The sequence below is a fragment of the Belonocnema kinseyi genome, chromosome 2 (genome assembly GCF_010883055.1).
Source record: "Belonocnema kinseyi isolate 2016_QV_RU_SX_M_011 chromosome 2, B_treatae_v1, whole genome shotgun sequence".
Lineage (NCBI taxonomy): Eukaryota > Metazoa > Arthropoda > Insecta > Hymenoptera > Cynipidae > Belonocnema > Belonocnema kinseyi.
In genome coordinates this window covers 45,609,936-45,624,996 of record NC_046658.1, presented here as the reverse complement: position 1 = coordinate 45,624,996, position 15,061 = coordinate 45,609,936, and the positions used below count along the sequence as shown (strand labels likewise).

The 15,061-nt window shown below is 35.4% G+C and overlaps 2 protein-coding genes across 2 annotated transcripts; both read right to left on the bottom strand.

The window, feature by feature from the left end:
- Positions 1–381: 381 nt before the first annotated feature.
- Positions 382–855, bottom strand: LOC117182651. Its single transcript, XM_033375755.1, has one exon. It carries the CDS (start codon positions 853–855, stop codon positions 382–384), a length of 474 nt encoding a protein of 157 aa, XP_033231646.1.
- An 87-nt stretch (positions 856–942) lies between these two features.
- LOC117182650 lies at positions 943–2,530 on the bottom strand. The gene is made up of 3 exons (XM_033375754.1): positions 2,303–2,530; positions 1,283–2,210; positions 943–1,241 (listed from the first exon to the last, which is right to left on the bottom strand). Exons 1-3 carry the CDS (start codon positions 2,528–2,530, stop codon positions 943–945), a joined length of 1,455 nt encoding a protein of 484 aa, XP_033231645.1.
- Between the last annotated feature and the right edge of the window lie 12,531 nt (positions 2,531–15,061).

Genomic DNA, 15,061 nt, shown 5'->3' with positions numbered 1-15,061 from the left:
GTGAGTGTGGTCCCAATCAGGAAATGACCTGGGGTGAGTAATTGGATATCCTTCGGATTTGCTGATATCGGAACGAGAGGCCTTAAATTAAGGATGGCTTCGACTTTGATTATTAGTGTATTTAGTTCTTCGAATGTCATTAATTCATTGCCTGCTACCCGGACGTAGTGACGCTACAATTTCCCGAAGTTCATTGTTGGCACCGGTAAAATTAGTACCATTGTTTGAGTACATTTTGCTTGGTTTACCTCGTCGAGCTATACTATAAGACGGTCAACGGCGGCAATAAACCCCGCTGTAGTCAAATCACTGACGAGTTCGAGATGCACTGCTTTGACTGCCATACATATAAAAACTGCAACATAAACCTTCACCTCACTTCTATTGCGGTATTTTTTTTTCTTTGATGTAGAAAGGCCCACAGTAGTCCACGCCAACATTAATGAATGGTCGTATATCTCCTGATATTCGGGCCTTTGGAAGATTCTCCATTATATAATTGGTAGGTGGTGGGTTTGCACGGCAACAAAGATGACATTTGCGTATAATTTTCCGGACTTGATTTCGATCATCCACTGGCCAATAATTTTGTCGTAGTGCGTAGAGAGTCATCTGCACTCCAGCGTGGAGGTGTGACAAATGTTCATGTTGAATGATCAAGTCAGTTACATGGTTGTTTTTTGGTAAAATGGCACCGTGTTTTTGAAAAAATGTTAAGGATGAATTCTGCATTTGTCCGCCCACTCTCAGTATACCTTTGCCGTCGATAAACGGATTGAGGGTGATGATTCTGCTGGCAGGATTTATTGGTTGTCCTATTTTCTCTAATGCCTGGATTTCTTTGAAGAATGACATCCGTTGAATTTGTCGAACAATACGCAGAATTGAATCATTAAGTTCTCGAGAATCAATAGGCTTGGGCTTAAGCGCGTCTCGCCCATCTTATGACTTTGCGTCTGCGGATCCCAATGTGCTGTTTCTATGTTTCAGAGAATCTATGAACCTGAAACATAATGTAAATACTCGAGCAAGTTTGATGAGTGAATTAAACTTTTCGAAAGGATACATCTCAAGAGACATCGTAAGACACGTGGCTCTCTTGATTTCAAAATCTTCAGTGCATGCTGGAATGGAATTCATTGGCCATGTGAGTTCAGGACCTTTCAGCCAGTCTGGATCATGTTGCCACATCACGTTGCGAATAAATTCACCAGGTTTTTGACCTCTTGAGAGCGCGTGTGCTGGATTATAATCCAGCAACCTTGTGTACCTTTTTGAATACCTGCAACTCGATTAGAAACAAATGTTTTAAGAGTATGGGGTTCTGTGTTTACCCATTGTAGTGTGATCGCGGAGTCAGTCCAGAGGATCTTCTTTGACACTGAGATATTAATGGCTTGTTTTACTGCATTGTATAGGCTCATAAGAGTGTATGCCCCACATAACTCTAATCTAGGTAGACTTATTGTTTTCAATAGGGCAACTCTAGATCGAGAGCAACGAAGATTTACTTGACTTTGGTCGAAGGCATCAACTGATCTTATGTATATACAGGCTCCGTAGCCAGTCTCGCTCGCGTCGCAAAAGCCGTGTATTTGGTTATCGATTGGATTGTCTATGATTATTTTTCTTTTGAATGTTATTTGATTGATTTGCGGTAATTGAATACAAAATTCAACCCAGGATGTATGAATACAGATTGGAATAGATTCGTCCCAGTCAACTTTGGCTACCCAAAGTTTTTGGATAATTGATTTTGCCTTAAGAATCACTGGTCCCAATAGACCCAGTGGATCAAAGATAGTAGCTACTTCAGATAATATGGTGCGTTTTGTTACACAATTTTTCGGGGTGATTGTTTTTACTGTATATGGTATAGTGTCTGACTTCGAGTTCCAAACTATTCCCAAGGTTTTTAATGTTTTGTCATCAGTAAGTTGCAGCCTTTGATTAATGTTTTCTAGGGCAATGCCTACTAAAACTTGTGGTATATTTGACGCCAACTGGCGAAGATTTAAACCTTCTTCTTTCAACAGATCACTGATTTCTTCTTGTGCCTCTTTTGCTTCTTTTATTGTTTTGAAACCAGTTATGAGATCGTCAACATAAATGTCATTTAGTAATACTTGTGATGCCTTTGGATATTGTTTGGCATAATCACGTGCCAGCTGTTGCAAGATTGGAGAGCTAAAAATGGAGCTGCTGAGAGTCTAAAAGTGATTGTGTTAAGTTCGTATGTTGTGATTTCTCTATTTTCATTTCTCCAAATAATTCGTTGATATTGTCGGTCCTCTTCACGCACGAGAAATTGACGACATATCTTCTCAATATCTCCAGTTAAGACATACTGATGCTGTCTAAATCTCAGAATCAATGAAAAAATGTCATCGTGAATGGTTGGCCCCACCATCAAAGTTTCATTTAGAGAGATTTCTGTGAGGGTCTTAGCTGAGCCATCGAATACTATTCGTACTCTAGTTGTGAGACTGTCTTCTTTGACTACTGCGCGATGTTGTAAGGGATCGTCCATATATTACGTAACACTTTTTTCTTTTGTTTATATCGTTGTGTCTTTCTCAACTTCACATCCGTAGTCGGTTATATCTGCTGCTTTGGACATGTGACCCAAGGTTAAATATTCGTGGATGATATTAATGTACTGCTTTTTCAAATCTATATTTTGATTTAATTTTCTTTCTAAGACATAAAAACGTTTTAGTGCTTGCTTTCTTGATTCTCCTAATTCTTCTGGATTTAATTTAAAAGGAAGAGCTATGACATATCTACCAGTACAGTTTCGGGCGTGATTTTGTGTGAAGTGGTCTTCAGCAGCTTGCTCTTCGAGTGAGAGGTGAATCTGCCTTGGACCTTCTTCAACTTCCCAAAATTTGGATAAGTCAAAGTCCGTAGTCACAATGAATGTCTGATGGGTTATGTTTGCATTAAAGGAATTGTTGTTGCCCCCAAGTATTCAACCGAGGCGAGTTTTTTTAAGGATTAAGTCTAGTCCGTCTTTGGGCGATAGATCATATTGTGAGTTACAGAAAAATGATAGGGTGGGTCCTGCTCCCAAAAGCATATCAATGGATCCTAGTTTATAGAATTCTGGATCAGCAAGTTTTAGATTTTTCGGTATCTTGATGTGATCTCTAGAAATGATTTCTGTCGGTATGCAACCTGCAATGACTGGTACCGTCAAGAACTGCAATGTTTTTTTTATAATTGCCGTCTCTTGATAGGATTGATGCTATTATAATGTGTTTGGTGGATGTGGATATTTGGTTTAAAGCACCTATTGGAATAACACATTTAAACCTTGGAAGCCCAAGCCTTTTTGCTAGGCTCTCAGTCATAAAATTTGATGTTGAGCATGTATCGAGGAGTGTCCGACATCGAATGGTTTCGTGATACTTGCCGATGACATTGATTACTGCACTAGTGATAATTTGATTTTTATGTTGGTGGCTAATAAATGATTTGTGTTTTACTAACTTTTTCTTGGATTGTCAATCTTGCGCCTGTCCTGAGTTGGACGCTGAAGGTTTGTCAGGAAGTGTTATTGTTTGCTTGCGTAGATTTTTTTGTTGCATGCAAGCGACAAGAATTAGCGTATTGTGTCTTTCTCCACATGATCGACAGTTTGAAGCTGCATAGCAGTCTATTGCTCGTTGGTTGTCTCCAAGACAATTGAAACAAAAGCCACCATTCCTAACCAATTTGATGGGTTCCTCAGGAGTAAGATTTTTGAATGAGTCACATTCAAAAAGAGGATGCTTGTTTTCTTGACACGCACGACATGATCGTTCGGTGTAAATTGTAAATGCTTGGGCATAAGGTCTCTTTTCACCTCTATTTCCGTAGGTCTGGTGACCTTCAGTCGTCTCTATTGGGTCGCTGCCTCGATTAATCATACCAATCGTATGCAGTGGTTCGAAATAGCTTTCGCTCCAGAAGAGTAACTAAAAGTTCTTCATTTATTGAAGAACTGAATATGTCTTATCGAGAAATGCCCAGGCACGACTATAATTGTCTGCAGTGATGGCAAGAACCTTTATTTTATCAAGTGCTGGACCAGTAGTGGCGTGACGAAGATAAGTAAACTTGTCTACATCACTGATATCAATTTGATTGTGTATCATTGCTTCGAATTCTGCCTTAAATGACATCCAATTTTCATATTCCCCGTTGAAGGTGGGCAATGTCGATTCGGGAAACTTTAATCTTCGTCGATGAATAATGGTCGACTCTGTGACGGCTTCTGATATTGACCGGGCATCTGAAATTATTTTTCCTCTAGCCATGGCCTTCAATTTTTCGTATTCTGCGATATTTTCTAAATAATTGCCTTCTACTTCACATCTGATTCCTATCGAATCATGTTGGTCCTCTTTGTCTAATGTTTATAGTTCTTCCAACTGTTCTTGGAAGTCTTTGAATAACTCAAGATATTTCTGCAGGCGATTTTCTGCCCTGTTAATTTCTTGTGCTCGGTGTAAATATGTGGCAAGCAACTTTTTTATAAATGTATTTTGAGCTTTACATACCCCTGCTCTTTTCAAAATTATCTTAATTCTGGATTGAATTCCTTCTGCACTCCTTTCACCGTACATGGCTTCTTCTTGATTTCCCGTGGTAATATCACTGATATCCTTCACTACACTTGCACTTGATACCCACTGCACTTGAACTTATGCTTTCAAGTCACTATTGCACATAATTCGGCTCGAAGGACCATAAATGTTCCGTATGAAACGAAACCTCGGAGTTAGCAATTAAGTTCACTCGGTGAGTTTTCCCATTTGGGTCCATAGTATCCAAGGTCTTTTGTTTCAGGCGTCATTCACTCTACTGACTCTCTTTTTATAAACCATTTGTCGCCACATTTTTCTGTCATAGCGTACTTCTCTATACTCTGTTCACCAAAAGAATAATTTACAGACGCGCATCTTTACGTATATGTGCGGAGATACACGTTCAGGGAGCGTGCGGGTCAAGTTTCTTTAAGAAAAGCTTAGATAACTGCACAAATTGGACATAATTTGGTCCGCCTATAGGTTATTCTTTCGGTGAACAGGATATAGCTTCCTTCACGTCCATGTATTTTTTAATGCTAGCTCTCGTGTTTCTGTGGCTTCTTATGTCTCTTCTAATTAGGGCTTTATTCACAGATTCTAACCATTCACTCCGCGGTCTGCCTATGCGCAAACTGCCATTTATTTAACTTGGTACGCTTGTTTCGTTAGTCGTTCATCTTTCATTCTCTCAACATGTTCGAACCACCTTAACCGAGTTCTTTCCCATGTGTCAACTAGTGTCGATTCTGCACTATATTCTTTAAGCACTATCTCGTTAATCACTTTGTGCATCTGTGTTTTCCCGCATATTATACGCAAAATCCCATTTCAATCGCATGAATTTTACTTTTATCCTTTTCTTGATATGTCATTGTCTCGCTACCGTATAGTACAGTCAGTACAAATATAGAATTATGTTTTGCCATTTTAACTTTGATATATTTTTACTTCTGATAATGGGTCCTGCTTTACCGTTCACCTTCTTACCCTCGTTTATGCGCCTATCTACTTTCTCATCTACCTTTACGCAACTAGCGAATATGCTGGCAAGATGTATGTAGATATATGTACGTACTCCTTTTGGTCATTTTTCATTCTATGAGAAGAAACAAAAAACATCGTAGCAAATAAAATGTTTATAATATAAATTTGGATATGAAGACGTTTGATGAACCCTGTACAAGTGCAGGTTTTCGCTATTAACTTATATATGATGATGAAATCCAGGTCGAATAGATGTAAAATCAGACACGAACAAAGTGAACGAAAATCTCATTTCGTGGCTAAAAATATTATTTTCATTACTTTTTAATGTTGTTTAACGAATGAACATAATTCATGAAAAAGTTGGAAATACAGTCAAGCCTGGTTGTTCCGCATGAAACGAAACCTCTGAGTTAGCAATTAAGTTCACTCGGTGTGTTGTATTTTTTGTATATGAAGGAAGATCTTATTTTTGAAGGTTTATTATGGGCATCTTGTCCCTTTCCAATTTACAATAAATTCTTTCAATCGTATCAATCAACCACAAATAATTTTCAGTCATAAAAGGTTCGAGCATGGAACACAAAAGTAAATAATTTCCAAGAATGGGGAAAATTTGGGAACCGTCCTGAGAGCCTGCATACGAAGGTCGCATATAATATTCAATCGAAACAATAACTTAAAAATCAAACTAGAAGTAAAAAAAAATATAACGAATAATAACACAAAATTCTTTTTCAGTATGAAACACTGGTTTTAAAGTCATATTTGGACTGACAGTAACGTAAAATCCAGAGTCTCGGAACGTTAGCAATCAGGGGCTTCTGAACTGTTACCGGTGAGCTTGCTCTTGAATAATCGAACCAGATACTGAATTCCCTCTGTAATTCTTCTGTTTAAACCATTTGAAGACAACAACATTATCCAAGACCCCATGAGTATTCTTATCAAAACACTGCACGTAAAAACTTCAAGTGGGAAGTTCGTACTACTGAGGAATCGCACGATGTACACGGATAAAAAGATATCGCACAATGACATCGCAAAACCTCTATATTGCAAGAAAGCGCAATATGATAACGTTCAATCAGGTCCCGGAGCTTTGTACGATATTATAATGCACTAATATCACAGAAAAAAATGAAGTTAAATTTTGTTGCTGTCGTCTGCTACAGCGTCCTTAGCAGCAATGGGGAAAAGGCAGAGTATGAGTGAGTTCGAGATATACCATAAATCGGGATACCAGATTTAAAACAATCACAGAAAAAAGTAAAAGTTTTCTGCAGGTAAGACCTGCAACGATTAATGATTAAACATATTTCGACGAATGTTTCACTGAGGTTAGAAAAATAATTCTGAAATCGTCGACTGCGTTGCGCTGAAGTGAGCAAATTTCGGTAAAAAATGTAGAATCAACAACAGAAAACAAAAATAAAAATTTTACTTACTGATATATCTCCTCCGAAATAAATCCCATTATTGTAGACGAATTAGAACTTATTTAATACCATTTAGCAAAAGCGCAAAATGTTACTGACAGATGGGAATCCAAATTTTTTCTCAAATTTAATGAAGTTAAACGACGCTGGATAGCGCTGGCGTCGTAATTGTCGCTACACCTCGAATAAAAATAAAGCGATTATAAGATGAAAGATTATCCAGGCAAGGTTAAAAATCGGAAATTATCTTCGATTCATATAAAGTTTATCTGGCAAGGGTGATTTTTGTTCCGATGAATCTTTCACCTGGAATCGATGTAAACTTTATCTTTATTTGTTTCTATGATCGCTTGCTGACTACTCTAACACTCGCGAGATCACAAAACAAAAAATACAATGTGATAGCGTAATAAACTTAAATTCTTACGTTATAGATTGCAAAATTATGCGATATATAATGTAAAAACTTGCAATGTACGATATCACGATTTTGCGCTATTATAATGCGATAATTACGATATATAGTGCAGGAATTACGGTATATATTGTAATTCTGGCGATATAGTTTTCTCAGTGCATGCGACGCAGTTTCGTAACCAGACATACGCAGAAGTTATTTAACAGAAAATGATTCACTTCTGCAAATGTTAGATCGACTGTCTATGAAAAACACAGTTTTCGCCATTCTAAAGTCAACACTTGTCATTTAGAGGTTTGGACTTCGATACCTGAAGTCGAACGGACCTTGCTTTCTAGCATGTGCGACAGACAGAGACGATCCGATTGTGTTCTAGTGGCAGGTCTTTTCTTTTCAAAACAATCCTGCTATCTATCTATATCTATTTAATACTTCTTTTTATTTATTGATTTCTAATCGTAGATTTTAAATTATTTATGTCTTACGATCCAATCGTAAATCTAAGAAATAAATATGAGTCAAAAAAAACTTGTTCTTCGAAACTCAGATATTTATTTAATAGAAAAATTCCTTTTGAAACTTCCTAACGTTTCGGTACACATGCGTACCTTTTTCAAAGGTTCTTAACCTGATTTGATGATAATTTAAAATAGTCAAACAGATCAATTTTCACTCAAAAAAAGTAATATTTCAGTCAATAATTTAAAAAAAATTAATTAAAATTTAGTCATTTTTTAGAAGTCTCAAAAAATTTTTTTCAAGACTTCACTCGATTTAAACAACATTTTTTTAAATTTGTATGAGAAAAACAAATTAGCGTAGGTTAAGACAGACGAACAGAAATTGATTTTTTAATCAATTTCGAAGAACAGAAATCTTTTTATTTGCTTTCTTTGTCCAATCCTAGAACATATTGGCTATACCCTGTTCAACGAGAGAATGAAATCGGCCGCGCAGTTTTTTTTCTTAAGGGAGGCATCGACAAATTTTTGTCTTCAGTTTACAGCCAATCGCCGTTGAAGGGAAACATAATTTCTTCAAATAGACTGATCCATGTGCTCTCTAAAATTTTTATAACGTTCGTTAGGGCCACCACTAAATGCTTGCCAGCGGGGGTCCTACACCTACATTTCCCTTTCTTTGACAAGCTGCGTGCAGAGAACGAAATTTCGTTTTTTTGGAATTTCGTTCTCTCGTTGAACAGAGTATAGTTACGACATAACCACCAATTAAGAAAAAATTTTGAATTTGATACAAATATTAACAAGAAATCTTATAGCAAATAATTGGTTTTAAACAGTAGTATAATATTTTTGATTAAAGTGAATTGCTATTCACTGCTCTTCTTCATGAAGATTGCTCGCCATCTTGCTTATTCTCGTGTTCCTCTCGCATCGATTGAACTGTCGAAACGTCGTGACGCAACTACAGAGGCAGGCCGTTAGGGCACGGCGCCTGAAGGTGGGTTTCCGTATGGGCGACTGAAGTCGCAGTACTTTATTTGCGTGAAACAAGTCGCGCGATTAGTGATTCATACGAGTTTCCTACAAGGCGTCTGGAGGCAAGCAAATTTAACAAAAAAGTTCATTTTCATCGGAATACTTACATTTTCAGTTGAAATAATTATTTTGTATCCTAAAATAGGAAAGTTTGAACAAATTAGTTCAATTTCCAAAGACCGTAGATTTGCTCCTAAAATTGTTCATCGCCAACCAAAAAAATGAATTTAAAAAAAAGTCAATCAAGGAATTGAATTTTCAACCGAAAAAGATGAATTTTCAATAAATAATATGATAATTAATTTTTTAACAAAAAAGGTTTTAATTTTAAATAAACCAGAATTAAATTTATCTAAAAAAGAAGAATTTTCAACCAAGAAAAGATTCATTTTTAACTAAACAGTTGCATGTTTAAGAAAAAAATTTTATTTTCTACGAAAAAAAATATTTTTAAGAAAATGCATAAATTTGTTATAAAAAAATTGAATTTTTAAACAGGCAGAATAGCTTTCTAACAAAAAAGATGAACTTTCAACCAAAAAGTTTAACTTTGCTCTAACAATGATCACCTTTTTTACCAAAAATAAAGAATACTTAAATGTGCATTGAAATCAATCATTTATAATTTAGAAAAGCGAATTCTTCACAAAACGAATTCAATTTGCAAGCGTTCGATATGTAAAAAATTCGAATTAATAATGCCAAAAAATCTAATTTTCAATTACTGAATTTTCGAAAGCCCAAAAAAGTGCAAATTAATTTCAAATCATCCAAAATTAGAATAGACGGTACACACTTTTGAACACTCAAGTCGCTTGGGCTGGGCGGCTAGACTGCTTCTCGAGCAGTCTAGTCGCCGCGATTTATAGACGCCCTTGGGGTGCCTCCGTTGCGCGTCGGGTTTCGTGCATTAGGAAAGGATTTTAGTAGCGTTACTCCAGTCGCCCATACGGAAACCCACCTTTACCGCTACTCTCCTGTTTTGTCACGCTTGAGTGAACACCGCACATCCCTTGCAGCTCCACTCATCCATCCCCGCATGTATGGATTTGGAAAATTTTGAATAAGATTTCTGGAGTTATAAAATTAGTGTTTTCTTGCTTTCAGATTTTGTTTGAGATATTTGACTAGATTCAAAATTTTCCTGAGCAACCAAATATGGCTTAAAATTGATTTACATTAAAAAATTTTTATCAGATGTTTATGTACATGTCTGAAACGTAATTTTGCATTACTTTAATTTCATGTTGACTTATTTTTTATTCTCGCGATTTTCGAAACACTTTAAGAAAGTACGTTTATCTCGTGAAAATAAAAATAAATGTTACTAATAAAATATTATTAACAAACGTTAATTTCAATTTCATATTGCTATCTGGGCCGAGAGTAAGTACCCGTAGTTAATCTGATGTTAGTGGTGAATGATGAGCCAACAAAAATGTCGGCCCATAGTTATTATTTCGGAATGTTGGCCGCGATCTGTCTGGCAAAGATGATCTGACTTTGGGATAGTTAAGACGATGGAAAATTCGCACGCGCCTGGGCATTCGGAAAAAAGTTTTTTATGAATAAAAAAAACTTTTGTTATTCTAGAACATTGCTAACTTAAATTAGTCACGAGTATTGCAGATGCTTTTCTAAGCCCACTATATGTTTAGTCAGCCTTATTAACTAATTAGTTGTGAAAACCAATGAACGCTTTACTAATAAAAAGGTAGTAGCCATAACTATTTATTTTTCTCGACTCTGCAGAGGCAACTGATGTGATTTCAAACCCTCTCGGTCACTGTGTAAATGTAACAGCAGTAAAAGACGAACCCCAAACTACAACCTGCTCTTAATTGTGTACTTACAAAATCATCGCAATAGATTTCAAACATCGTATTAAATTAATTTATAATATTCTCATCTCATTAGGCACTTTACTGAGTTCGTGACTGATAATTAAAAATCAGGTTCACCGGATAAAATGTTAAAAAAAAGATCAGATAATAATAATATAGTAGCTCTAAGAAAGCATCCAAAGACGCCTAATGTCATCTTCAACGCTTGCAGCCATTATGGAAGGAAAAAAGAGGTTCAAGACGAACTCCAAACTACACCATGCTCCTATTTAGGAACATATCATGCTGGTCTCATCAGGCACTTGACTTATTTCGTGGCTGATGATAAAAAACCGGGTTTATTCGCGAAAAAGTTCAAAAATATAGTAATTGGGTATACTTCCGAAAATATCGCGATTGACTTGATACTTGGCCTGGGAAATCTTTTTGCATTCCAATTAAAAGTCGTTTAAGGGTTTTTAGCGCAGATTGATAGAAATAAAGTTATTAACATTGTTTGATTTATCGAAAAAGTATTTATTTAAAAAGTTCCTAAAAATATTACTCTGCGATAAAAATATTGTAAACACAAGTTGTCGATTTCATTGAATTATATTTGTTCCGTTCTTACACTCTTTTCCTAAAATTAATCTTTTTCAAGAAAAACGACAAAAATCAATTTTCAGAATTTTCTTTAAAAGGTATTAAATTTGGTAAAATATTAATTAATTTTTAAAGGTAGACATTGAAAACGGAGGAGAAATAAGTCGACATATATTCAGAAGGGCTCACTAAAAGAAATTATTGGGGATTATTAACCATATGATTATGGTTGAGAGTTTCTGAGTCCAACCAATTACCCAAATTTGGTCATTGGTTGGGAAGAACAATCTAGCCCTGACAGTACACAGTTGGACAGTGGCTGGGGTTCCCAATTGGGGCCCAGCTGGCAACTCGGCAAGTTGGACGAACCCAGTCTGAGATTAGTCGATTTTTCCGCACGAAAGGTTTAATTGAATGCTTAATAACACCATTTTTCGCTGGAAGTATATCTTAAAATTTTCTTGCGAACTTTTTTGATAGGACGCGCAATTTTTTAAATCACAGAACAAGACAATGAAAGTACGTCTGTTATAATATCAATGCACATTATAAATTGTAATACAATACATTTCTTAAAATGATACATTTTTAAGCTCATTATTCGCAGTCATTCGAGGCGTAATTTAATAAGATTTCTAAGGGGTTTTAAAATAAATTCTGGCTTCTTTTTTGAACGAGTGACGTTTTGAAGCCTGCAGTGATTTTAAGACCTCTAAAAATCCGTTAAAATCCCTTAAAAACCTTCGAAATCTTTTGAAATGCTTAAAAATCCCTTCCAATCTTCGGCATTTCATTGAAATCCCCTTGCCTTTTAAAATTCGTGAACATATTCAGTGCTAAGTGAAATCCTTTGAATTTCCCTGACTTATTTTCAAATATATCGATATTTTTTCAAACCACTTGAAATCTGCGAAAATTCACAAAAAAAAATGAGGTTAAATTTTGTTGCATGTAAAATTTCCCGCTGTTAAAGTTTACATGCTATTTGGCGAAGGTCTATCCTATGATGGAATAAAAGCTGTCGTCTGCTACGGCACCCTTTGTAGCAATGGCAAAGCGGCAATCTATGAGTGAATTCGAGCTGCAATTCGGGAAACCAGATTTAAAATGACACAGAAAAAACAAAATATAACATTTTTGCTGGTAAGACTTGCAACGGTTGCAAATACACAATATTTCGGCAAAAGTTTCACCGAGGTTAAGAGAATAAGAGCAAAAAGCAACTGACAGACGGAAATCCTCGATTCTCTACAATTTAATGGAGTTACGACGATACATAGCGCTAGCGTCAGAATTCTCGCTACACCTCGAATAAAAATGGGGTGATTATAAGGCGAAAGATTATCCAGGCAAGGTTAAAATCGAAAATTATCTTCGATTCATGTAAAGTTTATCCGGTCAGGTTAATTTTTGTTGTGGTGAATCTTTCACCTGGAATCGATGTAAACTTTATCTTTCGTTTTTTCTGTGTTACTCTTAATTCCTTAAAATCCCTCAAGGTGAGACGAAATCTATCAGTATCTCTTGAAACCCATTGAAATCGCTGAAAATCTGGTTAATTTCACTTAAAGTAGTTAGATGCCAACGTTGAGTTCATTGGCCTCGTAGTTCAGAATTACCGCTGACATTTTGTTAATATTAAAACTTTTTCCAATTTTCCGGCGGATTTTGAAAGGAAAAGATGAACGCTATCAGAATCAAAAATAAAAAAATAATAAATATCCAACTTACGCCGAAAGTTATAGAGGTTTAAAGAAAAAATTCGGGGTTTAAAAAAAAACAAAGCACAAAATTAAAATATGCATAACTTTTTAGAAAAAAATGCTCATTAAATACCCTAATTATTAATTAGTCATTGACTTTCGACACTTTTGAGCCTATATAATCAAAATAATTTTCAAAAGAGACCATGCTTTTTGAATGGAAAGTTTGAAGATGTAAAATACACGAAGCATCACCCTCTCTTGAAAACCGTGTATCTGAGCCCAACTCTATTCCAAATACCATCGAAATTCAATGAAAAGCTATGACGAGAGAGGCAATGCAAATCAATGGCTTACGAGTAATTCTGGAAAGGCTTTGATGCACATCGGAAGCCAATTTGTAAAGTTCTAGAAAACTTGGCGGCAGCTGTTGCAATGTGTGCTAGGTTGGGAACTTGGCACGATTGATTCATTATAATAAGAAAATAATAAGAAAAAACGAATGTGAGAACCCACCTCACGAGCTTCTCATGGAAGAATTAAGCTCCGATCGTATTCCCTCGCTAAAACCATTTCTGATTCCAATATAAATTTAAATGCCGCCTATTGTTTTGTCCTCCGGGGCTCAATTCTATTCAAAAATAGTGAAATTCCACAAACCATCGTAGAGGCTTTTAAATGGGGTAATAATGGGCCACTGCTGGTGATACAGAATCCTGCTCTCTTCTCCATGCATATGAAGCCGCAAATCCCGTAAAGTTTAACACGTATTTCCAATAAGAAAAAAGGCCTTTTTGTCAATTTTATTCAAAATCATCAATGTTAGTTGAACCGAATTGAAACTCAAAATTTCTTTTTATCATTTACATTAAAATATAAATCAAAACTTATTTTGTTAAATACCATCCCCATAAGGCTATTTTACAGTGTCCGAGGAAAACAACATAAGTAAAAAATTGGGTTTTGCTTATTTTTGGAGCTAATTATGATTTTTTTGAGGATGTTAAAATACAAATTATCCATAATACATCAAATACTTATTTGTACTGATAATTAGATGTTTATATAAATTGTTTAAATAATTTATTATTGTTTTTAGTAATTTTCTTCTACAATAGAGTTAGAAACTCGCTGTTTTTTATATTTTTAAAACTAATTTTCAACATTTTAATTATATTCAGGTGATAATTATTTCAAATTAACTAAAATAATTGTTTAAAAAATTTATATGCGCAATTTTTAACATCTAATACATTATAAGCGGATTAAAACAATTTTTAATTTAATCCAAAAATGTTAAATTCCTTAGCTACAACTGATTTATAGTTTGTAAACTAATGATACATTGATTGATGATAATAAGGTTTAGAAAGAAAACAAACTATAAAGTAGAAAATTTAAAGTTGGAGCCAATAAAGACTAAGAAATAGACTTGTCCAATGACAATTGAGAAGTCTTATCGCCGAGCGGCACTGTTTTTGAACGTCTGAGTTGCTTTTCAGGTAACGCGAAATTGACCCCACTTACTTTCAGTCTCGCCAAACTGTAAATTGAGCTCGTTTCAGGGCGAACTCGTAATGTACAAAGTTCCAAAAGTTCGAAGACTGTGACTCAAGGAAGTTTCGCGGAAGTAGAGAACAATTGATTTCGCGAGGTCCTCGACTAAAGATCCCTCAGACTCACCATAAATAGTTACGACTGCCCATTTAGAATGCAAATGTCGCAAACGAGTTAATTTTAAGGAACAGCGGTAGCCTTTCTTTCACTCATTAATCGACGATCACAAAGCTGAAAAACTATAGATGACAGAAAGGTGCAGCTTGCAAGTTTTTCTCATGCTGTATGTCATTATTTTAGATAAAATGATTTTTTTCTCGTATTGAATTTATATATAAAAAAGAAGAAATTCTTAAGGACATGTGACACAGCTAAATACCCATATTACCGACCTCACTTTTTCCGTTCACTGAATGTTTTTTTGAACCTAAGAACTTTTTTTGTAAATAAAATATCGAGCT

Bases quoted from the DNA above. Each gene is read 5' to 3' on its own strand.
- LOC117182651 (XM_033375755.1), bottom strand. From the start codon at position 855: ATGTCATTCTTCAAAGAAATCCAGGCATTAGAGAAAATAGGACAACCA.
- LOC117182650 (XM_033375754.1), bottom strand. From the start codon at position 2,530: ATGGACGATCCCTTACAACATCGCGCAGTAGTCAAAGAAGACAGTCTC. The intron at 2,211-2,302 runs GTGCGTGAAGAG...AATCACTTTTAG, and splicing joins AGATATGTCGTCAATTTCTC to ACTCTCAGCAGCTCCATTTT. The intron at 1,242-1,282 runs GTATTCAAAAAG...ATTATAATCCAG, and splicing joins TGTTTCTAATCGAGTTGCAG to CACACGCGCTCTCAAGAGGT.